Source organism: Notechis scutatus, chromosome 1 (assembly GCF_049901735.1).
Source record: "Notechis scutatus isolate UNSWTSFEM ecotype Mainland chromosome 1, rNotScu1.2, whole genome shotgun sequence".
NCBI classification, from domain to species: domain Eukaryota; kingdom Metazoa; phylum Chordata; class Lepidosauria; order Squamata; family Elapidae; genus Notechis; species Notechis scutatus.
In genome coordinates this window covers 115,246,131-115,271,169 of record NC_142009.1, presented here as the reverse complement: position 1 = coordinate 115,271,169, position 25,039 = coordinate 115,246,131, and the positions used below count along the sequence as shown (strand labels likewise).

Here is a 25,039-nt window from a genome sequence, read left to right as displayed (position 1 = left end):
TAATGACTTCAGCTGTAGTTCTTTCTCTTTGTGTCTGTGTGCACCTGTGTTTCCTGTGCCACTGTATTTTTTTTTTATTTTCATTATTCATTGTTTTATCATAAAAAGTAAAATACAAAACAAACAAACAAACAAGATGAAACAAAAGCATACATTCAACCCTTACAACAACAAAGAAAAAAATGGTGTATGAAAAAAAGAGGAGAAAGTAAACAAATAAATTTAACATTTAAGATATATTTAAATAATTTTAAATAAATTTAAATGTTAACACCCTGGCTGGGTGCTAAAAAAAAAAAGAAAAAGCAGTAAATTCTCTTACATACATACATACATACATACATACATACATACATGAAGAAAGAAGAAAAAGAAGAAAAAGCAGTCAATAGGTTACACTAATCTTCAAATCTCTGTTAACCATCTGTTTATATTTAGCACAGAGAAAGTCCACATATGGTTTCCAGTCTCTTATAAAACTGTCTAGTCCATTATCTTTAATAATAACCAGTTAACTTCGCCATCTCTGCTAATTCAGTCAGTTTCAAAATCCATTCTTCAATGTGTGCCACTGTATTGCTGATTTTAGTATTACATTTATGTTTGTTTTGTACCACTAGCAAACTATTAGTCTTTTACTTCCAGGACAGCAGATTCATATCAGTTTCCCTGACTACTGTAAATCTCCAAGTTTTCAATTTTATTTAACTAGTATGCTAAACTTGCATTCAACAGAAGTCTCTCAGAACTTTTAACATATCTGCAAAGTGGGCTACAACCATATTAAAGAAATGATTGCCCTTTGTTAGCATGAGGTTGTAGTTGCCTCATTTTATCTGCAGCAGTTTAAACCTGCTGTCTTTGCATTTTCAAAATTCTCTGTCCTGTGCTTCATGGCTCTAAAGCCAAGCAGTTTTGGTTTTTGACAGAAGCAGCAGTTCTGCCAGGAGAATCTCTGCTTTAACACCCACCATTTCTTTTATATTAGTATGAATTGTTCCTGATAATTGCTGTATAAATATAGCTCTAATTAATATATTTCTGTAGGCAAATGTATGTTATATTGGGTGCAAAACAGAGGGTCCACTACAGCCTGTTTGGCCCTGAGCCTATCTTGGTCTGGATCTTATCTAGTTACATGCATGGATACACTCAGCCAAAACACTATTTTTCCGCACAAGGTAATGTAAATATTAATCAATTCAGTATAATTAAATCTTGACTGCTGTATATAATTGGTTGCATTTTCTTATTATGGTTTTTTTCAAATAATAAAATGGACCATGTTCAAGCAGTCTATACATATCACTGATGCTCTGGAAAATGGCAAGCCTTTACATGCAGGTTTACACCACAGGATTTCAAGACAAAGATATTATCTCTCCATATGAAATTTTCCTAATATATTTACTCTCTTTCATACTTTTATTTCTGTAATATAACTCTGACATTGTTCCATCCAGAATGACTTTGGACACTTACAACATAAAAGTATGAAAAAAGTAAGCAAACAAATGGCAAATCAGGGGGCAGACTTAACATTTTTGAGAAAATGGGGTGATGCAAGTAAGTACACTTGCAGACATTGACAAGAGTCAGGCTTTTTCCTTTTTTGAGAAGAATTTGGGAATGTTTCTGAGTTTTTTAAAAATAAAGCTTATTATTAAGGTTCATACAACCATGTTTTTTATCTCAAAAGGGTTAGTTTTAGTATTTGTAGTGGGAAAAGGATAAACATATTCTTCTGGTTTGGAAATCAACAGTACATAAATTTAGAATGAAGAACATGTAGTTATTAGAGTCAATGTTTTGTCACTCATTTCCTTAGCTAAAAAAATGTAAGAATTTAATTTTAGAAGTGCATTTTAATTTTAGAAGTGCATTTTTAAAAATCATTTTATTACAAAAGCCATCACTTAATCTAGGATGTTATTGCATATCTAGCTTTTCATTTGCACTCCTAGTAATTTTGTTTTTCTCTCAATTCAATATTCTTGTAACTGGCAATATAGCAGTAGTTTGCAATCAATGAAAGAACAGCAGGGATCCTCTGAAGTCTTCGAGCTTGTAATATTAATTAGATGGAAAATGAAAAGGAAATTTCTGTGAACAATAATGCGGCAGTAAAAATGTCATAGCAGCAGCCATTTTTATCTTTCGTATGCATTTTTATTATGCATATTTACTGTAAATTGGGAAAAACAATTTTAAAAAATCTGGAACATAAGGTCAAGTTCTATTCACTCAGACTATAAATGTATTTATAGTAATTTTAATATGCCGTAGAAAACCAAGGTCCTAGAAATAATATTCTAGAATTTCAGCTCTTTAAACTCTTTTCCATTTTTATTTATTTTCTCATAGTACCTCAGACTATATGCTGTGACTAGATAACATTCATGGTTATAAATCATTCTGCTGTTTTGCATATGCTAATTTTTATTTTATTATTATTAAAAGAATAGTAATGTACTACGTAATTCTATCCAGTATCAATCACGAATCCCACAATTCATCCCTTCTACTGTTTAAATGGGAGTCATTTCATCACAGTGTGAAATGATGATGATTAGGAAAGTGAGAAAATTTGCATTCTGTGAAAAGATTCAGCAATGTGCAGTTTTCCAACCCCATACATCACCATGGAGGGCCAAAAGTATTCCCTTACCCCGAACTCCTGCTATACAGGATCTGCTCCCCTTGTTTAACAATTTGAGCAGAATTCAGTCTGATTTGGAAGAGTTGTGCTCCCTCTAGAGAGCTCAGATTTATGCCTCAGAAATATTTGAAGAGTCAATTGGCCTCTAGGGCTCCTGGCACTTTATCAGTTCCTTTGGACTACATGCCTACTTACACAAGTAGGGGTGGAAATTTGATAAGGTTCAGTTTGACATATCTGGAATTCATTAGAATGGAGAAGTTTGGGGTCAATGAACACATATTTTCAGAGGTCCTGTTTCAGGTAATCCCCCAAACAAAATGTAGACAACAGTTCTAGTCCATGTTGAGTCCTGTCCAGAATGCCAGCTGTATATTTAAACAATGGATATGCTCAGTTGTTAATCAACGTGATAGTACTTCCTCCACTAAATTTGGACTTCTTCACTCTCATGATGTAGTCACTTTTAACCTTTCTTTTGTCTTACACTGAAATGTTTTATGTTGCCAGCCTGAAGAATACTTAAGTTTAGTAGTGATCTTCTTCATCTGAACTCTTGATGTTCTTTCAATGGGGCATCTTGAGCCCTTCAGTTTTCACTATGTGAGAGTAAGCACATTTGTTCAGTCATATCCCATTGCAAAATCTTGGATGTATACACAGACAGTGTTGGGCAGTGATTCTATTTCAGATGATGTGTTTCCTTGCAGCTTCAGATCATCCATGTAAAGAAGGTGGGGTAGCCTGGCAGATATTCATGATATTTGGTAGCCATGATCTGACTTGGTTCAGTATTTTTGACAGAAGATTCAATGCAATGACAAAAGTAGTGGAGATAGTCAATCTCTTTGAAAGATTCCTTTCTGGAGGTCAACCCCCACCACCACCATTGACCAGCAACTGAGTCTTCCATTGAACTTCCCATTAAGCTTCTGGTGTTTCTGAGTCCTGTTATTTCTAGGCACTTGATTTTCTAGTGGCAGGAAGTCAAACGTCTTTGTGAGAAACATGACATTTGTTTATAAATTAATGACAGATAAATTTAGCTCTTTTTCAAGGGTTTATATTTGTCCCTGGGTCAGCTGAAGCAGTGGTGTATTTTGCAAATATTGTAGAAGGACAACCAATATAAAGGCAATCTCTCCCACGGGAAATCTCAAGCGTACAATCCACGTTAAAATAAACGTTTTTATTTACAAGAGTTCCCATTTCTTGCCACTTAGTTTTAATTGCAAAGGTTTTTTCTTTTCTTGCCACTTTAGTTTTTGCAAGGGTTTTTCCTTTTCTTGCCACTTAGTTTTAATTGCAAGAGTAATTGCGACGTTTTTCCTCTCACAAATGAAAAGGAGCTCTCGCTACCGAAAGGAAACCGAGAAGCGACCAGTTGACGTTTATTTTCCTGCCGCCAAAAGTCCTCGAGAGACATCACGAGGCGGCGAGTGCCATTCGGCACCCGCCAACTCCGCACGTGACAGCGCCGGGACGGGTGATCCCGCCCCTCTGCGAAAAGGGAGCGCCTGGTAAGGGGGGAAAGAAGGGGGACAGGGGAAAAAAAAGGCATAGGTCTCTCTCTCTCTTTCCGATCTCTCCTCCCTCATCCCTCACGTGACCGCCTCCCCGGAACGTGGCATTGTGTAATCACGTGACCTGTGCGAAGGGGGGATTGCGGGAGGGGAGGTAGGCCGTTCCGGAGGAATTAGAGGTGGGGGAGGGGGCTGCGTACGCGACGGAGCTGGGTGCGAAGATGGCGGACGAGGAGGCCGAGCAGGACAGCGGTAGCGTCGGCGGCGAGAGCGGCCTCCTGGACATGCCGAGCCTGAAGAAGAGGCTGCTGGAGCTGGAAACGGAGCTGAGGGAAAGCGGCCAGCCAGCCGTGGAAGCGGCCACCGAATACTGTCAGCAGCTGTGCCAGGTCGGGATGGGGCCTGGCCGCTTTTGAAGGGGGAGGGGGGAAGAAAGAGGAGGGAGCCCCTTTGGGGGGGGAGGCGGTGGAAGAGGCTGGGCGATGTTAATAGCTGGGCCGCGCTTTGCTCGTCTGAGGAGCGCCGCCAGCACCCATTGCACCTCTTGATTCCAGGCGGGTGTCCCGCCCCCCTGCGCCGGAGAGGAGCTTCTGGCGGCCCGGAACAGCTCTCGCTCTCTCTGCGTCTCCCCCACCCGCCGCCTTGGGTGCTAGCGCTCAGCTCGGAACTCGGCCCCTTTGTTGTGTTGGTGCCGCCTCGGCTCTGGAGGGGCCTTTGTCTGCTGACGGCGGAGAGAGAGAGAGAGCGCCGTGTCCCCCTTTTGCCGAGAGCGATGGCAGAGGAACCGGGTGGCTGGTTCTTGGGGAGAAAGGCCGGCGGGGGCTTTTCTTGCCCGCTTCGTTCCACCTCGGATTAGTAGCGCTGCAAACGAGAAGGCGAGAGCTGGGGCTGTCGCCTTCCCTTCGTGCCGTTGTCATCAGCTCCCCAAGCATGCCTCCATCTGTATCCCATAGTTGAGGGGGGGAGTCTTAATGGGACTCCTTCGTAAGACCTCTGGCTGTATATAATATATATCTATAATAGTATATATATATGTACTATTATTTATATATATATATAAAAACCAAAAACCAGTAGTCCTCCAGCTGAAATCTCTACTAGCTTGGAGGTGCGTTGTCTCAAACTGTCCTTGCTTCTTCCAAATTAAGTGACCTTACTTCCTTTTTGAATTGTGGCCTGAATGTGCCTCACTTTCACTTCACATTGCCTTAAAGGTACACCGACGTGTTATTTTATTCGTTGCTTATTGTGTTCTGTCCCTCAGTAAATATTTATGGGCTATGGTTTAATCTTGTAATTGAGACTTAATTCACTACCTTGTGCACTAAATTGGTTCACAGAGGGTCTCTAAGAGGCAAAATACGAAAATGATGTTAGAGTACTTGAATTCTAACGTGCTAAATTACAGAAACATAGACGTTTTAGAGTCACTTGTTTAATCTTGTTTCTGGACTACCTTCAGGAACAATACTTTCATTTAAAGTCAATCAATTGTTCAGGTTGACGCTGTTTCCAGACCTGTACTGAAGTTGGCCTGAAATTATAATATACTGTAACTTTTCATCACCTTTAAAATATTGTTGTAAGAAATAAGTAGTTTAAAGTGGCTAAGTAGGAGTTAAATCCTTTTAATTACAGCTCTTGTTTAGAATTGAGGATCTATCAAAAGGAAAGAGCTTAGTAAAAGTGTATGGTGCCTTAAAGTGGGAAAAACTCATTGCCTTTTTGAAGCAATGATTTTTATATTGATAAATTATTGTAGCATTATTTCTTTAATCTGGAAAACAAAATTCAGGATTTCAACACAAACAATATGTATCTTTATTTGAATTGATAATTGAAATATGTTATATATTTTGTAATTTACATACTACATAAGCAGGTTTTCCACAGGGCGGGGGTTATGAAAACAGATTTTGTTGCATAAACTTGGATATTTGTGTTGACAATATTATTGGGTTAAAGCAAGAATAGAAAATCAAACCAGATTTCTGTATCAGTTATAGTAATAAGGGATCACTTCACATGTCAAATATATTTGCTTATACAATAGGAGTTTACTTGCTCACTTTCACTTCCAATATCTTGGTATTTCCTAGCTTTTCTTGGAACGATTGGGAAGATGACAGAAAAACTTTAGTTCTTCAGTAGCTTATTTGATGTAACTAAATCAGAAGTTTTTGATTATAAAACTTTGTTCTAGAAGAGTCAATGAGTCAAATTCAATTTCACAAAAAGTGCAGTATTACACAGATTATAATAATGAACCTCTGCCATATCAGTTGGTTCCTGGAGTGTGAGAAGGTGTCAGCAGTACGTTACATTAAGTATTTCAGGATGTGTTCACTAAAATAATGGAATTTCTTCAACCTCTATATAGATGCTATATATCAGTCACTGGGTTCAGTTTAATAGTCCAGATTATGAAGGATTCATGGATGCAATGTGTACTTCACCTAATCATTTAAATGTTGACATCTGTATGCTATTGTGCATGTATATATCTTAGTGTTTTTACTTTAATTATATTTTGTAAACTTCTTGAAGCTTCTTTATATAGCATCAGTTTATGCACCATTTCTTATCATCATTAATGCAAACATCATTACAAAATGACTTTTACATATGAAAATGTCATTTATATATAAAATTGAATAATATTTTAAACCTCAAGTCTCTTTGCCTAGCCTACATTTCCTTTCCGCTGGGGATTTCATATTAAAAACAATGTTTTCAATTTCATGTGGATGTTAGTCAATATATCATCACTTAGTCTCCTGTCATTTGACCATGGCTAGATATTGTTAAATACTCCAGTAAAAGGTATCCTTGTATGAAGTAACCATAAAATAGCAAGTGCATAGGTACAGAGTTCTTGTTTGAAGCCATGTATCAATTATAATTTTATACATTTATTTCCAGCTGATCATTCTTTGTCTTGAGACCCACATCATATTTCTGTATTGTCATTCTACAATAAGGCCTACCAGTAGTTGTGCATAGCACTCTTGAGTAAGATATTGTAATAAAAATGCAGTCAAAAGCTTTAAAACAAATACAAGTAGTCGTCAACTTATGACCACAACTGAGCCCAAAACTGTTACATGAGACATTTGTTAAGTGACTTTTGCCCCAGTTTACAACCTTTCTTGCCACAGTTGTTAAGTGAGTCTCTGCAGTTGATTAATTCATAACTAATGTTAAGTGAATCTGGCTTCCCCATTGACTTTGCTTGTCAGAAGGTTGCAAGAGGTGATCATATGACCCTGGGACACGGCAACCATCATAAATATGAACCCGTTTCCAAGTATCTGAATTTTGATCACATGAACATGGGGATGCTCCAAAGGTTGAAACTGAAAAAACTGTCATGTCACTTTTTTCAGTGCCATTGTAATTTTTAAAGGTCACTAAATGAACTGATATAAGTTGAGGACTATCTGTAATGAACATTTTTCTAATTAATAGCAAATGCTAACCATCAGAAGTAAATAAAGAAAAATATAAAATACACTCCTAATGTCAAAGGAAATCTAGAAAAATTAAAAAATGGACAGTCATAATTTCAGTTCCTTGTTTAGATAATCAAACATACAAATAAATACAAAGTTTATCTGCATTTACTTGCAAAGTTTATTTAGACAACCAGCTAATAATACCCTCCAAAAATTTGATTGGCTAATTATGCCATCTATCTATAAGGTAGTGACCAGAATAGTTTACCAAACAGCATTTTTAATAATACTGTCTGATTAATAATACAGTCTGGTTGTTATTGTTGGAATTACTCTTTTAGTGGGATACTTTTGCTCTAATTTTGTATGCTTCTTATGGCGTCGCTTTTAAAAGAATCAGTGTGTGTAAACACAGTACAAACTTGTTTTCTTGTTTTTATTTTATTTAATTAAACTTGGGATGTAAGATAGGTAGTTAATGATAGGGTGAGCCGGCGATATCCTAACATGCAATTATTATTTCACTTCATAGGTTTCGATCCACAAAGACAAATTAAGACAAATAACATAAATTACTTATTCAACAAGGGGGAGGGTTCAGTAGCAAAGAGAACTATTCTCTTGATCCTATATTTTTCTTTCTGTTCCAGCAGAAGCCCATTTTGCGCAAAAGAAAACTGCTGGAAACAGGCAAGTCACTTAATAGAGATCCTAATTACAAGGGAGTGAGGTGTCTGATTCCCACAATAACCCATCATTTTTAAGCATTAAATTTTCTTTCTGCTATATAGCAAAAATCCATTTTGTATAGAATCAAACTAAGGGTAGATTAAGGCAACTTAAAAGCAAATTGGTGAGAGAAAGAAGCCAATGAGTTACAAGCAACCTTTTCTTCAAATTATTACAATCATTCTCTCAGTATGTAACAATAACAATAGTGGGGAATTGGCAGGGTATAGGAAAATCCACTTCTTCCAATATACCCTTTGACTGCACTTTTAGACAAAGAAGTAACTGAAACAAAAGAACATTGTTCATATTTTTCCCCTGTTGTATATAGGAGAATCAAGAAGGAACTCCTACTACTCAAAAATTTCTCAGTCTTGTTCTGGCCTCGAGGACACATTTATTAGGCAGTGATAAATTTTAAAAGGAAAGGCATTCAACCATATTTCTAGTCAATTTTTGAATAGCATTCACAGACAAATTCCTTTGTTCAAGTTGATTTACTTGCAATAAGGGCAAAAATAGAGGTTTTAGACAGATATGATGATACTCTGTCCAGTTGGCTAACTAGCTTGTGTATAATAGAGGAATCCTGATGCTGTGCAGTGAAGAGAGCTGAGGGTATCATAATTCCACCCCCAGCAAGTGTAGAAAGGAACCGCATCTAGATTAGTAGCCATATAAAACTAGTGCTCAGTTGCTTGATCCAATGTATATTTTGTGCTGGGAATTGATAATAATTCATTTATAGATTGCTTGAATTTTAGTTTAGACTTTTGTTCATAATGAAATAGCTCTATAAATTGGATTTCAGAGAGATGTTTTCTATGGAAGTTTAATATCCATAACAAACTGTGGATTCCGTTTTTCTTCTATTCTTTAGATATAATATTCCATAATGTGCTTGTATTATATAGGGGTCAGAAAAAGGTTCTGATCCTAATGATATCATTAAGCTTTATTTATAAGCTCAAAATCAAAAAGAGAACAAAAGTGATCAATACTTTGAATTCTTACCAATTTTATTAGAAGATTTTATCCATTTTTTTAAATTTAAGAGGGTGCTTAAAAAACAGTAATTGTAAACCATATTTTAGAGTGATTACTGGGTTTCCAAACTTGAGTCACATCTCAGATACAGGGATAGGAATCATATTGGCAATGTATTCAGTTTGAAAGATGGTTTAAACTTTCAAGGCTTCCTAGTTAGGCCTCATAGGTGTTCTCTCTCCCCATCCCAGCTCTTTTAAGTTGAGGCTATGCCATATATGACACCTTTATTCTGTCTTTTTTCCAAGGAGCTTAGGGAACTGCATGCTATTCTGTCTTTATTTTTTTTAAATCCTAGAAACAATTATATGAGGTAAATTATGCAGAAGAGAGGGAAGCTCAAAGGCAACTAGTGAGGTTTGTGACCAAGACAAATGGTCCTGGATTTCGGTAGGCTTAGTCTGACATTCTAGCTAGTTTTTGGCAGTGTGTACTATTATATGTACCAGTTATCTATTGAGCGTTGTTACTTCCAAATACACTGTGTGCACATTTAGTAGGCAAATGGGTATTTTGACCGTATCATTTGTATTCATATTTCTCCCTCCAAGCTGTATATCAGGTGATGTGTATTTGTGTAACGAGGGAGGGTGTGGCCTAAGGAGATCAACACCATATATCAAGGTGAGCATTATTATTAGGCAGCTGCTTTTCCTCAGGCAAAATGGGCCAAAAAAGAGATTTAACTGACTCCAAAAAGTCAAAAAACATAAAAGTTTCTCAGAGGGAAGCAGCACTCTTGAAATTGCTAAAATATTGGGGTATGATCACAGAACCATTAAATGTTTTGTTGCAAATAGTCAACAGGGCCACAAGAAATGTGTTTAGAAAAAAAGATACATATTGAGTGGTAAAGATTTGTGAAGAATTAAACATGAAGCTACCCAGAACTTATTATCCTCCAGTGCTGTCATATTCTAGAACTGTAACCTACTGGAGTGCCAGAAGTACAAGGTGTCCAGTGCTCAGAGACATGGCCAAAGCAAGGAAGGCTGAAACCTGACCACCACTGAATAAACACATGTTGAAACAGGAAGACTGTGCCAAAGAACATCTGAAGATGGATTTTTCAAAGGTTTATGGACTGATGAGATGAAAGTGACTGTTGATGGACCAGATGAATGGGCCCATGGCTGGATCAATAATGGACACAGAGTTCCACTTCAACTCAAAGGCCGGCAAGGTGGCAGTGGAGTACTGGTATGGGCTGTTATTATTAAATATTAGCTAATTGGACCTTCTTGTATTGAAGATGGATTCAAATTCAACTCCCAAACCTACTGCCAGTTTTTAGAAGACACTTTCTTCAAGCAGTGGTACAGGAAAAAGTCTGCATCTTTCAAGAAGACCATGATTTTTATGCAGGACAATACTCCATCGCATGCATCAAAGTACTGCACTGTGTGGCTAGCCAGTAAAGACCTTAAAGATGACAGAACAATGACAGGGGCCCCTTCCTTACCTGACCTAAACCGTACTGAGAATTTGTGAGCCCTTCTTATATGGGAGATTTACAGTGAAGGAAAACAGTACACCTCTCTGAACAATGTCTGGGAAGCTGTGGTTGCTGCTGCACAAAAAGTTGCTTGTCAACAGATCAGGAAACTGACAGACTCCATGAATGGAAGGCTTATGACTCTTATTGAAAAGAAGGGTGGCTATACTGATCACTGATTTTGAAATGTCAGAAATGTTTATTTGTATATTTTTAGTTCTTTATTATTTTCACTTTAACAGATGCAAGTAAACGAGTGAGATGGACAAATTTTCATTTTTCATTTAGTTGCATAATTCTGCATAATAGTTGCCCAATAATTGTGCACACATAGATATTCTCCTAGGAAAGCCAAAACCTCACTTTTATTTTCTTAAATATTCTGGTTTGAGGTTTATTAACATTTTGAATTGATCGAGAGGACTGTAGTTGTTCGATAATAAAATTAATCCTCCAAAACACAACTTGCTTAATAATTGTGCACATAGTGTCTGATGAGATCTTAATCAGTGTGAACCTTTGTGTGTGACTGACACTTTTTATCTAGTCACAGCATCCTGGGATTGGAATAGAAATGAGAACCTGAGAATGAATCCTATTTTAGCTATTTTCTTCCATTACTGCTTACCTTTTCCCATACATGGGGAAAAGAAAGGTGTTGTGGTTGTTTTATCTATCTGTCTATTGTAAAAATGATATTTTAAGGAAAAGATAATTAGTTGACTTTTCCCTGTCCTCAATTCTCAACAGTTGGGTTAGTTACAATCAGCAATGGGTTGCTAACCATCTCTTCCTTTTGCACAGAAATTTATCAATGTGCCTGAAATTTGTTGCAGATACCCTTTATAATAGGATCCATTTTGCCTCAACTTTCACTACATTATGTTTTGTTAATATCATAGTTCAAAGTATCAAGTATCAATAGTTTGAAATGTGGTAGTCATCACCTCTTAACAGCAATCCATCAGCCCTGTTTTGATGAAAAGGAAAAGAGGAGCAGGCTTTAAGAATCAGATTGTGAAGATGTGTTGCGAAAAAAACTTTTATAAAACAACAGAGCTTTAAAGCTAATATCATCCTATTCTGATTTTTTTTAAAGTACAACCTTTTTCATGATAGACAACAGGAGACAGCGTTTCTTGTTTTTTTCACATTCATGCCCCAGAATTTGAGTTCCCTCCAGATTCATACATTTGTCTCATTTCAAATTTAAGAATCCAATCTTGAAGCAGGTTGGATTGTCGTCGTGTTGCCCTAATGCACAGCTTATTCAACTGCAGGTGCTAACCCTTAAAGAAAGTGTAATAAACTTAATTGACTACAATATCAAAGTAGATTGTTTCTTTAAAAAAATTCATCATTTTGTGCTCTTGTCATATGTTGAAAAGTTCTTCCTTATTCCATTAGTATATAATATAATCTGCACTCTCTATTGCATATTTCAATCAAGGGCCACTATACTGCCATTTTAAAATTTCATTATCATTGCTGTTAAAACGTGACCTTTTATAGAGCTGAAAATATCTTATGTGTTCTGAAATTATTTCTTGCGTCTACTCCTTCAGTATCTTAATATTGAGCATAATTAGAAATCAATAATTAGATATCATATACAGCCTAATCAATGTCCAAAAGCTAGTAGCAGGATTAGATTGAGCTGATTGGAGCTATTGCAGTAACTAACCATTGGGAGATACAGCTTTTTATAGAGTCTGTACTATATGGTACAGCAATATTGGATTCTATGGGTCAGATTCTAAATGTTCTGTTTCCACATATCTTGAAATTGAATATTTCAAGGAATAAAATCTTGTCTATTGATGCATTAGTTCTAAGAATGTGGATAGTATGCTCAGAAAACAGTAGTTGATATGCTAAATGCCATTTCTCCAAATTATAACCTACTCTTTCATGATGACTTAAATTTCTATTTTATAAACAGACCCTTCTTGAATATGCAGAAAAGTGGAAGACATCTGAGGATCCATTGCCTTTGTTGGAGGTATACACGCAGGCAATCCATGGATATATAAAGGCAAGACCTTACCTTACCTCCGAGTGTGAAAATGTAGCCTTTGTGCTTGAACGCTTAGCTCTGTAAGTAAATTATATATAACTTTGTTTTCTAATTTGTTTTAAAGCACACATTTATTAAGTTTAAAAAGTAGTAGAACTCTTTTCTGGGCACTTAATGCTGACTTTTACATTATTCCATTTGCTTTTTCAGAAGCTATGCTGAACTTTTGCTATGCTTGCCTCTTGAACTGCCTGAAAATCGATGGAAAGAGTTTCAATCATTTATTCAAGTGGGTATCTTATTTTATAGCTAGTGTATACATCAGTTCCATAAAATAAAGTTCAAGTGTGCCAATGCAATAGTACTAATAACCTGTAAGATAATTGGTTTTCATTGTTAAAAATCATTATGATTGTCATTGTTTACTTAAAATGATTTAAATGTAAAATAAGGGAGCTCTGGCTTGGTTTAATAACCTGTCATTATTTAGCCCTTTGCTTAACATTTTAGAATTCCGTACTGCCCTTACTTGTAATTCTAATTAGAATTTTCTGTATTCAAGATGAGAATAGAACGTTAGACAAGGACAATATTTATATTGTATAATTACAATAAAGGCAGCAAATTAAATAAACAAATGTTACAATGTTCTTATATCAAGATCACTAGATAATTCCATAATTTTATTTACAAGTTTTCATTGGGTTTAAGTCAACATGCGAAAAATTGTAGGTTTGCATTATGTTTTTAAGCATGGCAATTAGTGAAAGTGTTGGGATTTTGAGGATAAAAATGCTGGAGCAAGTATAATTTTCTGTCACTTGTTATATAACAAATGCTCTTCTTTTTCCAGATGGCACATACAAAATTAATGCAAAACGGCAGCCATCAATTACATATTTTATCTGTTCTTGCCCAAGAGGATGGAGCATGGAAGAATCCAGTTCTTCGCAACATTCTTTCCCAACAGCTACTGGATTGGGATAAGGGTAAGGTGATAGTTTGGGGGGGGGGGGGATTAATTACTGCTCTATCGGCAAAAAAATATTTTAAGGATATTGCTCTTTTAATATTTTTATATCACAAATATTTTGAAGATACTATATCTCTTCAAATGTTTCATCATCTCAAACTAGTTATTTTGGGGGGGTTAGCTTGCAGATATCTTCATGTATGATGATAAGCTGCAATTGCATATAAAGAATCGTGTCTAGTATACCAAAAAACAACAGTTTTTTAATATATTTTTTCCTGAAACCACACTGAAGAATATTTATAAGAAAGAATATGCTATCCAGAACTACTCTTATAATGAATTATTTTGGAATTATAATGTGAAAGGAGCCAGCACCTCCATTATTATTACAGTACTACAAGTCCAATATATCTTGGCTGCATAGTTGTTCACATATGAAGATTGAGTGTTCATATAATTAGAGATTCTTCCCCTTCCCTTGGAATTCCTCATCTGTCGGTAAATGCCTCCCCACCCCATAGATTGGTTGGATGAAACTTTAGTAGTAATTTTTATGAAGTGCTTTTAATATACATGATGTGAAATTTACAACGTTTGTTATTAAACCAAGCACGTAGGTATTAGACCTATTTCAGTCCTTCCTGAAATAAGAAAAACATTCTTTTTTATTATTATTTTACAAATACCTTACCAGCTAAACAGAGAGTGGTTACAGGTAGTCCACACTTAATAGTCTTGCTCCCTGCTCCATTTTTGTCCATTTTAATCAATTTAAATGCCACTATTGTTTTAGCCACTTAAAGTCACCTCCAGGTAAGATGGGTAACATATCAGTCAATCAATTAATAAACAATAAATAACCCCAATTTAGAGTCTAGGTTGCCTAGCAGTCATTAGGCAAAATGTCATGTGACTACCCTGCTTAGTGGCAGCACTTCTGGTAGTCTTGGTTGTATATGTTAAAATAGGACTGCATCATTGTTAGACCAGGATCTCACATTTCTCCTGCCCTGCTATACTGACCTCCGCTTCAACTTTCTCTCAGGTTGCAGAAAAAAGGAAGTAAAACTCAACTTGTGGTGAGATAGGCAGCAAACAAATTTAATAAATAAAATAAATAAAAAATAAAAAGGACCTGGATGGGGGAAGATAGGTGGGTGGGTCAAATTGAAGAGCATATAAAACCTTAAGTGCATGCAGGCTTCCAAGCATCCAAAATTTGATAATAGGGCCCCAGGGTGCTGCATTGCTGTAACGTTGGAGACCAGTCATAAGTCCCTTTGTTTGGTGGCATCGTAACTTCAAATGGTCACTGAATGAATGGACAAGGATTACCTGTAGATGCAAGCTGGATCACCGCTATCCAAACTGAAGAAGGCAAAGAAGGAGTATAGATATTTTCTGAAGGTAATGTTGAATACTTTTATTTGAATGGTAAATGGCCTAAAATCTGCTAAAATTTAATTCCTAAAAAGCTAAGTTATTTCATTGGCAAACGGGGGCTTCTTTGCACTGTAGGTTTATTTCTAATGTGTAAATAAATGTATACTAGTGAAATTAATATTTTAATAATATATTAATATTCCATTTATTCATAGTGAAATGATTATTATTTTAGAATAATCTGATTAAAACTGGAAGAGTAGAAAGATTAGATTTATTGAGTTGGTTCACTGGTGGAATGGCATCAGTTGGTAATTTCCCCCCATCCTCACCCCTACCCATTCCTTTGTACTTCTCAAGTTCTGGAGAATTTATAGAGGCAAAAATAAATACCGTATTTGCCGGGCGTATAAGCGACTGGGCGTATAAGACGACCCCCAACATTTCCACTCAAAATATAGAGTTTGTTATATACTCGCCGTATAAGACTACCCCTCTTCCACACACCTTCCACTTTTGCACTTTTTTTTTTTTTTTTTTGACGCACTTTTCTGCTTTGGACAATTTTGAAATGAGCTAATCCAATTTTGAACCAAGAATATGCAAATAGCTATGGAGTTTAGAAATGAGTTTTAAAAATATTTTTCATTGCTTACCATTAAGCGTAAAATATGTTGTAAATAAAATGAGAACACAGGAAACATTCTCTTCTCAATACAGCTGATCTCTCTCTCTCTCTCTCTCTCTCACACACACACACACACACACCAAAAACCGGACACTGAAAAGGCTGCCAAGGAACAGTATATTCAATGCCTTCTCTTTAATCAAGAAACAAGGAATTCCTTAGAATCTTTTTTTTTTCCCCAAGTGGCCCTCTTTAAAAAAAATATGGAGGTAACACTTTCATTCAAAAAGTCTTCCAGTATCTGGAGTCGCTCAGACATATTGAAGTGAGGCAGGAGAGTAAGTGAAATTTGAAATGATCCAGCTACCGTTTTCTTCCCCTCCCGCCCGAAGGCCATTATGTCCACGTCAAACGAACGAGGGGAGGCAAAGAAGCCAAACACGCTAAAAGGATCTCTTTATTTTCCTACACAAGGTCACACCTACTTTTCCGCATTCAAAGGACAACCTCTCCTCACCACCACCACACACACACACACACCCCAATACCCGCAAACAATGTTCTGGGCATTAATCACCATTGCTACATTAACCTGGTAAATTTATACCCTGCCTCCCCCAGTGTTGCTTTGACGGCAGGATTTCACACAGCGGGCGCTCGCCGCTCTCTTCTCCGCTCTCCCACCGTTCGCACATGTTGGAAGCACCCTAAAACCTGATAACCCACCGGGGCTCCCCATCCTTAACCTACAGCCGCCCGCATGCAAAACCTGTGTGCAAAAAGAAAAAGAAAAAGAAAAGTACGCCGCACGTGAGGATCTTGAATCCTCTCCTCCCCACACCGCTAAGGAAGGAAGAGGGGAAAGGTTGCGCAGCGCGTGGCGAGTGACACCCGCACACACACACACACACACACACACCGCTCCCCCAGCCTCCCTCCCGGCTGCAACTCAAGCTCGAAGTGGGAGTCGGAGTCCTCCCGGCGTATAAGCGACCCCCCACTTGGAGGCATGTTTTTCAGGGCAAAAAGTCGTCTTATACGCCTGCAATACGGTAAATAGAAGTTCCATTAATATGAAGAAACATTCATTTTTGGAACCTGCTTGATTAAAGGTAGAAGATACCATAATTGGTTAATTTGGAACTTGTTGCCTAATTGTGCTGTCTTTTTCTGTTGTGAATTTTATTATTTCTTTTTTCTGCTTTCACAAAAAGATGGACTATACAGTGTGTAAGAGAAGACAAAAATACTAATGCGTGGAAGTAGAAATTTTTCAATTCAGATGGTGAATTCAGTATAGGCTTTATGTCTGGGCTTCTTAGCCGAATACTAATTTCTGCAAGTTAGGTTTTATTTTTTAAAGAATCTGGTAGAACTATTATACAAGCTATCCTTTTTAAAACATTAATCTTTTAAAATTACAGCTAATCCTTCCAAATAGTAGTAGATCTTACAAAAATTAAACAAGCACTGTAGGAACTTGAAGACAGCTACTGCTTCTACCATTGAGTTATAGGTAGTCCATCTATAGGTAGGTGATTTAAGATGGCAGTTGAGACTGGAATTCTGTCACTAAGTGATGCAGTCATAAAGTAAATCCCTGCAGTTCCAGTTGCCATTGTTAACTAAATGCCATGATCATTAGGTGAGACAACATCCCCTTACATGCTTTGCATAGCCCTAATGCCTTTAATTATGCTTGTCCATAGCACTGTTTACAAACTAATAGAGCAAATAATTATGGTTTGTCCATATTGCAGTATTTTGAAGGAATTCCTTTTGTGATACAATTGTAATAAAAATTACAGCCATTTAAAGATTGTTCTAGTGGTTTAGGCACCAGGCAATAAAGCAGGTGACAGCGAGTTCTAGTCCTACGTTAGCCATGAAAGCCAGCTGGATGACCTTGGGCCAGTCGTTACACTTTCAGCCCAACTCACATGTCAGTGTTGTTGTAAGGAAAATAGGAGGAAGAAAATGTGTTGGATATGTTCGCCACACTGAGTTATTTGTAAAAATAATGAAGATGGGATAGAAATAAATAAATAAAAATGTAGGTATTCCTTGGGTACAAGTTAAAATTCCAGATTAAATATTGTCAGATATATGGGAAATAAACAATAATGTAAACCTTGACATTAACACTTCTACATATTTTTTAACATTGACGTGACTTACAGTTCCTGTTTTTGAGTTGGAAATAATACATTTTAAACTCTCAAGGTCCTTTTGTATCGTATTTCAATTATAACTGTGTTAACACAAGAGAAACAACCTGAAATGATAAACATTGTGGTTTAAAGGATTATTAGTTCCTGTGGGTGGAAGAACAAGGCTAAAAAATAGCAAATTTAATATATTACCAGATTATTTGAAGACAGAGAGACTATGAATAAATATTAAGCAAGTTTAGCATTTGAATATGTATTTAGACATTAAACTTTTATACTTTTTCTTAGCACTTCTTCCCACTTTTAAAATTTATGGAAAACCCCAAAGGAGATTTTGTTTGTATGGATTATATTTATTCATATCTATATATTAAGAATTAAAATAGATGCATTCATTGCTACTACCACTTCTCACAATTGTTTGATGGGATTTAGGCTGGCAAATAATTTTGAAACTGTGGTCCAGCACACTTTAAGAAACATACTAAACCAAACATTTCTAATTAATGTTTTCAGATTTGAAAGACATGTTTATTTCTAATAAGAAATCTAAAATGGATGGATGATTTTAATTTGAAATATAGTTACATGAATTTCAGAAAGTTCTTTGAATGCATTCAGCTTTCTGATATGAAAACATAACTTAGTATTATTTTTTTTAGTAAACTAATTTAAAATATTTCAAGTTGTAAGTTTAAACATATAAAGTGAATATTTATTTTGGTTCAAGTATTTTTGAGCCATGTGCATCAGAATAGAATATGATGATTAGGAGAACTATTTCTGGCTTATAATTTCCATTTATTTATTCAATTTATCCAGTTCTTTTATATATATTTTTGTATATGTTATATAGAGCCGTGGTGGTGCAGTGGTTAGAATGCAGTACTGCAGGGCTAACTCACTGCTCAATGCCAGTTCAATTCTGAGCGGCTCAAGGTTGACTCAGCCTTCTATCCTTCCAAGGTGGGTAAAATGACCCAGATTGTTGGGAGCAATAGGCTGACTCTGTAAATCGCTAAGAGAGTGCTGTAAAGCAGGGGTCCCCAACCACCAGTCCGCGGACCGGTACCGGTCCGTGGAACAAGTCCTACTGGGCCGCTGGTTTGCTGGGCGCCGCCATCTTTTTTTGATGAAAAAGTGCTTCCGGTGACCTCACCGGAAGCACTTTTTCATCAAAAAGATGGCGGCGCCCAGCTAATGCCGGTACCAGGCCACGCCATAAAAAAGGTTGGGGATACCGGGCTGCGGCATAAGAAAGGTTGGGGATCACTGCTGTAAAGCACTGAAGCGGTATAGAAGTCTAAGTGCAATTATTATTTCCCATTTTATAACAAACTGTTGATAAACTATTTTTGTGGACTAAATCTTACATACAAAAACTCTTCCTTTGTAAAACATTTTTTTCTTACAGTGAATTCTATAGGGTACTGAACAAAAACATTTTAATCAAAAATATTGAGTACTTATTTGTGTTTCTTAATGGATCTGATTCATCTATCATCGTCAAATATAGTTTCACTTTTCAGAAGTTTATAAGCCAAAATAGAGTTATATTTCTTCAGAGCTATCATACACATGGCAGCCTTTAAAGAAAACTGGGAAGCTTTAGCTAGTGCAGAATGCACAAGATTGTAATCAGGACACCAATTGGAGTCTTATAACATTCATTTTGATATGTACTTGATTTCTTGTTTGCTTTTGTGGTAATTCTTATGCTGAAGGCCTGAAAAGCCTGGCACCAAATTTTTGTGGACAATTTGTCTCAATTTTAAGATGATGATTGGAAGCCATTTTCTACATACAATTGATTGTGACATCAAAGGAAAGGTTTTTTAAAATAAATAACAAGTACCTTCTATATGATATTTATTATCTGCTACATATTAAAATCCTGCTTGTTTGTCTAGTCATTTTGTTTTGATAACAGAAGGATATAACTCACTGCTTCAGTATAGTTCTAAGATGAGTATTGCTAATCGTTTTTGTAATGGCTGCCTTTTGCTGGAATGTTTTTCTTAAATTTATTGTGTTCTATCCTAGTATACAAAATGTTATGTAATATAACACTTTAACAATTAATTAAGGAACATTTTTATGGCTAGTCTTCATAACTAGAACCTAAGAGGTGACCTTTTTTGGCACTAGACCTATATTACTTTGAACCATAGACCTGAATCATGATGATTTTGAACCTTTATTATCATTTTGTGTTCACAGTCAAATTGCATCTACATTTTAATCTTTCTATTGTTCATATAAAACATTTTAATTTCTTCTATTAAATATTTCTGATGTTTGTTTTACATTAGTGTACAGTGATTATTTCTTATGTTTAAAAATGTTTATCTTATTTACTTAAATAAATCATAAGGTCACCCATATTAATCTGAATTATTAAACTATATGTATTTTTCTTCTTGTAAGAATCTTGCAAATCATGTTTTATCAATTTAGTTATCATTAGATTTATTAATTATATCATGATTGTTTTTTCTTCCTCTAATAAATAATAACGGATTATGTTCCATCTGTAATATCAAGTTGGATAAGGACAACTAGTTGGATAAATCTAAAGTTTGTTAATATTCTCTAGCAGCAACTCCCTTCACCCCCATTTTCTCCATGTTTTGGAACACATTTGGGTGTAGGCAAGGAGTTCATTACAGAAGAGAAAGTTCAGTATCCATTTAGTTGAATGACACTGGTATCTATCCCATTTATCTAATTTCATCATCTTGCTAAAGTAATTAAAGCAATGGGTTTACCTGTATCAGTTTTCATATTATAAGACATCTTAATCCAGCCAGGCTGGGGAAAGTCTGTGGTGCAATTGAGTTTATTATTAATTAAAATTATTCTTGGTGGTATAGTTTTGTTCCTGTATTGTGTACAGTAGTTTTATATTTATAGATGAGTCACAACTATGAATAAACCATCTGGTTTCTTCAGTTTCTCATTTATTCTTCCTCGGAAGACCCAGTTTCTACCACTTTACACATAAATTAATTACTGATTTATGATATCAACAGCTTAAAGAAAAACAGTCTTAAATGGCCCATTCACTCTCTAATTTCTTCTGCATGCTATCATGGTACCTCGGGTTTTTCCTAAACTACAGTGATTTTAGTGTCTCCTCAGCGAGGGTTGACTGCATACTGAAAACAATTTAAAAGTAATTTTTTGCAGTTGGTTAGTGTCCATAGCATATTTGTTTGGATATGGTTTGAAATGTGGTTGGTTTGTGGTGAGGGGACGTGGATTCAGGATTGAATATTATCTTGGTGACAGTGACAGCTACAGGGAGGGAAAGTAAAGAGATTGGGTAAATTGAAGTATTTGAAAAAATATGCTACACTGGGACGCTGGCAGTTAATGCAAAGAAGGGAGGGAAAGGAAATTATCAGGAAGATTGGGGTCTACTTGCTCTGTGAAATCATTTCTGCATCCTTGCAAAAAGAAATGTTTTTGGTCAAACCTCAGAACAACAAAATGTCCCGGGTTTTGTTTCTGCCAAGTCATGATCAATTTAGAGTTCAGTGAACTTATAGAACATATTGTATTTGTTTAAAGATTGAAGCCAAACACATTTTCTGTTTGTGTACACCTGTTTTGCATAGGATGAACAAAATCACCCAATTGACTATGTCAATGCTGAGACATAGGAATCATTCATGAGAGTCAAATACTGGCCTAGGTCTGCTTTCAGTCTATAATTTTATATAACTGTACAATTAAGATGGTCATGACATTGAAGAACTGAGATTCTTGCCCTTGTTAGAATTAAATTGACTGTATCTTGTCCAGGCATTTGGTTTATTGGTCTTTCTATCATTACAGTTTTTCTAATAATATTTATATTTGTCTTGCATATTAACAGGGTTATGCAGATTTTATATGCTAATTATATGGGGAAATAATATTGCCTGCAATGGTCTGTCTTTCAGTGAATAAATTTTTAGCCTTCGAAGGCCCAGTGCTTCTGGATATGCGTATTAAGCATTTGATGAAAACAAAGCAATTATCTCAAGCAACTGCCTTAGCAAATCTATGCTCAGACCATCCAGAAATCAGCAGCAAAGGCAATTTTAAGCAAACCTATCTAGTCTGTCTTTGTTCTGGATCACCAAATGAAAAACTAATGCAAGAGGTGAGTACATTTTATGTCTGTTTCTCAAAACAAAATTCCTTTCTCTCGAGGGGAAAATATTGGAAACCATTATCTGAAAATTATGAAATAAACTGAAGTTAGGTCAGAAGTATAGTCAGTTTCATTTAGTGACTGTTTTTGCTTGATGACCAAGTTGCCAGCCCCAATTGTGGTTGCTAAACAAGAGCAAAAAGACAAAATTGTGGTTTGCAGGAATTAAGTCTTCCGATTTTTGCATTTCTTTTGCAATTGATTAACAAAAATGTTTTGTTACTGATAGTCCTAAACTTGTTACCACAGTTGGGATCAGAATTTCTGTCATGAATCATAAGTTGTACCCAGTTGTGCAACAATATCTATGGTGGTCATTAAGGGAACCACTGAAACAAATCAGTTAAGTGTATCCAGCTTTTCCAAATGGGCTTTTACTACAGTTGTGACTGGAATTTCTGTCATAAATCATTGGAGTTACAAATTGAGTTGGACCCAGTTTTACAATAATTTTTACTGCAGTCATCAGTCATTAAGCAAATCGTGATTATTAAATCTAGTTTTCCCAATGGGGCGGTTTTTTGTGGAAACTGGCAAAATATATTGCAAATTGTGATCATTTAACCATGGGATACTGTAACCAGCTTTAAATGTGAGCCAAATGCCAAGAGGTCAAATTGCAAATGACCATCGGGATGTGCGTAAAGTTGTACGTGTGAGTATAAGTCATAAGTCACTTAGTCAAGGCTTTGAATCATTGTTAAGCAAACAGTCATAAGTCAAAGACTATTTCTACTTTTTAAAGTATTGAAATAATAAATGATAATTCTGGGTATGGTTTTCTGCAGCAGTACTTGAGATATGAAGTAATTGAGGTAGCTATTGCACTAGGTGGGAAGTCTAGAAAGTAGGAGACTATGAGTTATAGTACGCCTTAGGTGCAAAGCCAGCTGGTAACCTAGTGACCTAGGGCCAGTCACCCTTTCTCAACCCCAGGAAGCAGGCAATAGCAAACCAGTTGTAAAATACCTTGCTAAGAAAACCAGGAAATACTCTGTGGTCACTAAGAGTCAAGCCTGACTGAAAGGCAGATTCTCTTTGTCTCTTTCTTTCACAATATGCATAGAATCACAGTTTGAATAATTGATTTAATATATAAGAATTCGTTTTATTTTTGAAAAATAACTCTGATATAGGCACATTATCTGAAACACCAAGGTTGCATGTGCACCTTGAAAGACTTGCCTCAAAACATTCTAAGGTTATTAGAAATGAAAAATATTAATGTGGAAGAAAAGGATAATTAATAAATGTGTAATGGGAAGATAATTCAATTAGCATTTAATTTTAGATGTTAAGATCCAACCCATTTATTTTTGAAAGTTTCCAGCATTTTGAAATGTTAGTATCAAATTGTTGTTCATTTGAAAATAAAGGTTTATTGATCATGATTTGTCTTGTCCTACAGATTACAGATATAGACTGTAAAGATGCTTTAGAAATGATCTGTAATCTAGAATCAGAAGGAGATGAAAAGAGTGCTCTGATTCTGTGTGCAGCATTCTTATCTCGGCAGCTACAGCAAGGAGAGATGTATTGTGCATGGTAGGTTGAGTCTGTTGGACTCTGTTGTGGTCAGCATGTGTCACATTTAGCAGTAAAATAAAGGCTTTTATCACCAGATAACTAATCCACTTGATGTTATTTTTAAAAAAGTTAAAGGTCATGTAGCATATCGATTGTTATATAGCAACATTAGTTTTAAAGTCTTCAAAACATCAGTTTCTGGGTATCTTTTTCCATTAATAATTTAATGTTCTATTAATACATGTTGCAGACATGATTTTTATCATCCTTTCTGCATTTCATGTCATCTTTTTGTGTGGTTATGAAATTACTTGTTCCATATGTTTGTATTACCATTTGTTGGTAATAACCAGAATTTTTAAATAAACCTAAACTTACATTAGAACACAGTTAATATTGAAATTTCCCATTCTTCTAGGGTACCATTTGAAATTTTACTTTTAGTATTTAGAAAAGTTAACTTAGGTTTGAAAATGTTGACATTTAATATTTCAGGATGTTTTATACACTGAAAAGCATAAGTAATGCTTGAAGAGTAATAATGAAGTATGTTGTGTAGATTTCTTTATTTTTTAACTAAACTCCAGCCTCAGGAAGGATTTAGATGAACAATGTTTCATCCCCTTAACAAACACAAAAATTACATTTTTTCGTCATGGTCATCTTTAGTAATTTAGAGCAAAGAGCACCATAATTTCACAAAGAGTATTCTTCATTTTAAAGGATTGTGTTTTTCTGCCAAAATGTACATGGTGTTTCATCTATCAATTTTATTTATTTATTAAATTTATATGCCAACGGGGTGACCCTGGAATTCATTCTTCTGTTAATGAGTAGTAGAATGCTCTCAGAAAAAAATATTTAAAATTTCTATCCTACTGCAATCTGAACAGACACCTCTGTGATCTAAAGTGAAAATAAAATGCAAAATACATAGCAATACCAAAAAATATACCTAAATCCACTAGCAGTCATTAAGTGGCATCCTCTCCCAAGTGGCCTTCAACAGAGTTCTGTCTTCTGCTTCTGCTTCATGTCTGAACTAAATGAACCTCTAACGAGAAATCATTCTAGAGGGCCAAGCCTATTACAGAAAAATAATTATTGTGGGTTTTGACCCCAAAGTGGAGAACAAGCAACTGCTTCTCCTGTCACAATAATATTGACTAGGTCATAACTCCAGTGGAGAGATGTGATTTTACAGGTTATTTGAGGCCAAGTCCTAAAA

At 35.8% G+C, this 25,039-nt stretch overlaps 1 protein-coding gene across 2 annotated transcripts in view; it reads left to right on the top strand.

Moving 5' to 3' along the window:
• Positions 1-4,013: 4,013 nt before the first annotated feature.
• The window catches only part of ZNF292 (zinc finger protein 292), a 33,599-nt gene continuing 12,573 nt past the window's right edge, over positions 4,014-25,039 (top strand). The window contains exons 1-6 of one of the 2 annotated variants that reach the window (XM_087943816.1): positions 4,014-4,179; positions 12,851-13,005; positions 13,136-13,214; positions 13,779-13,914; positions 22,031-22,233; positions 23,693-23,829. In XM_087943816.1, coding sequence (XP_087799942.1) covers positions 13,779-13,914; positions 22,031-22,233; positions 23,693-23,829 — 476 coding nt within the window. In that variant the 5' untranslated portion in view covers positions 4,014-4,179; positions 12,851-13,005; positions 13,136-13,214. The other variant, XM_026666536.2, reaches the window with a different exon arrangement.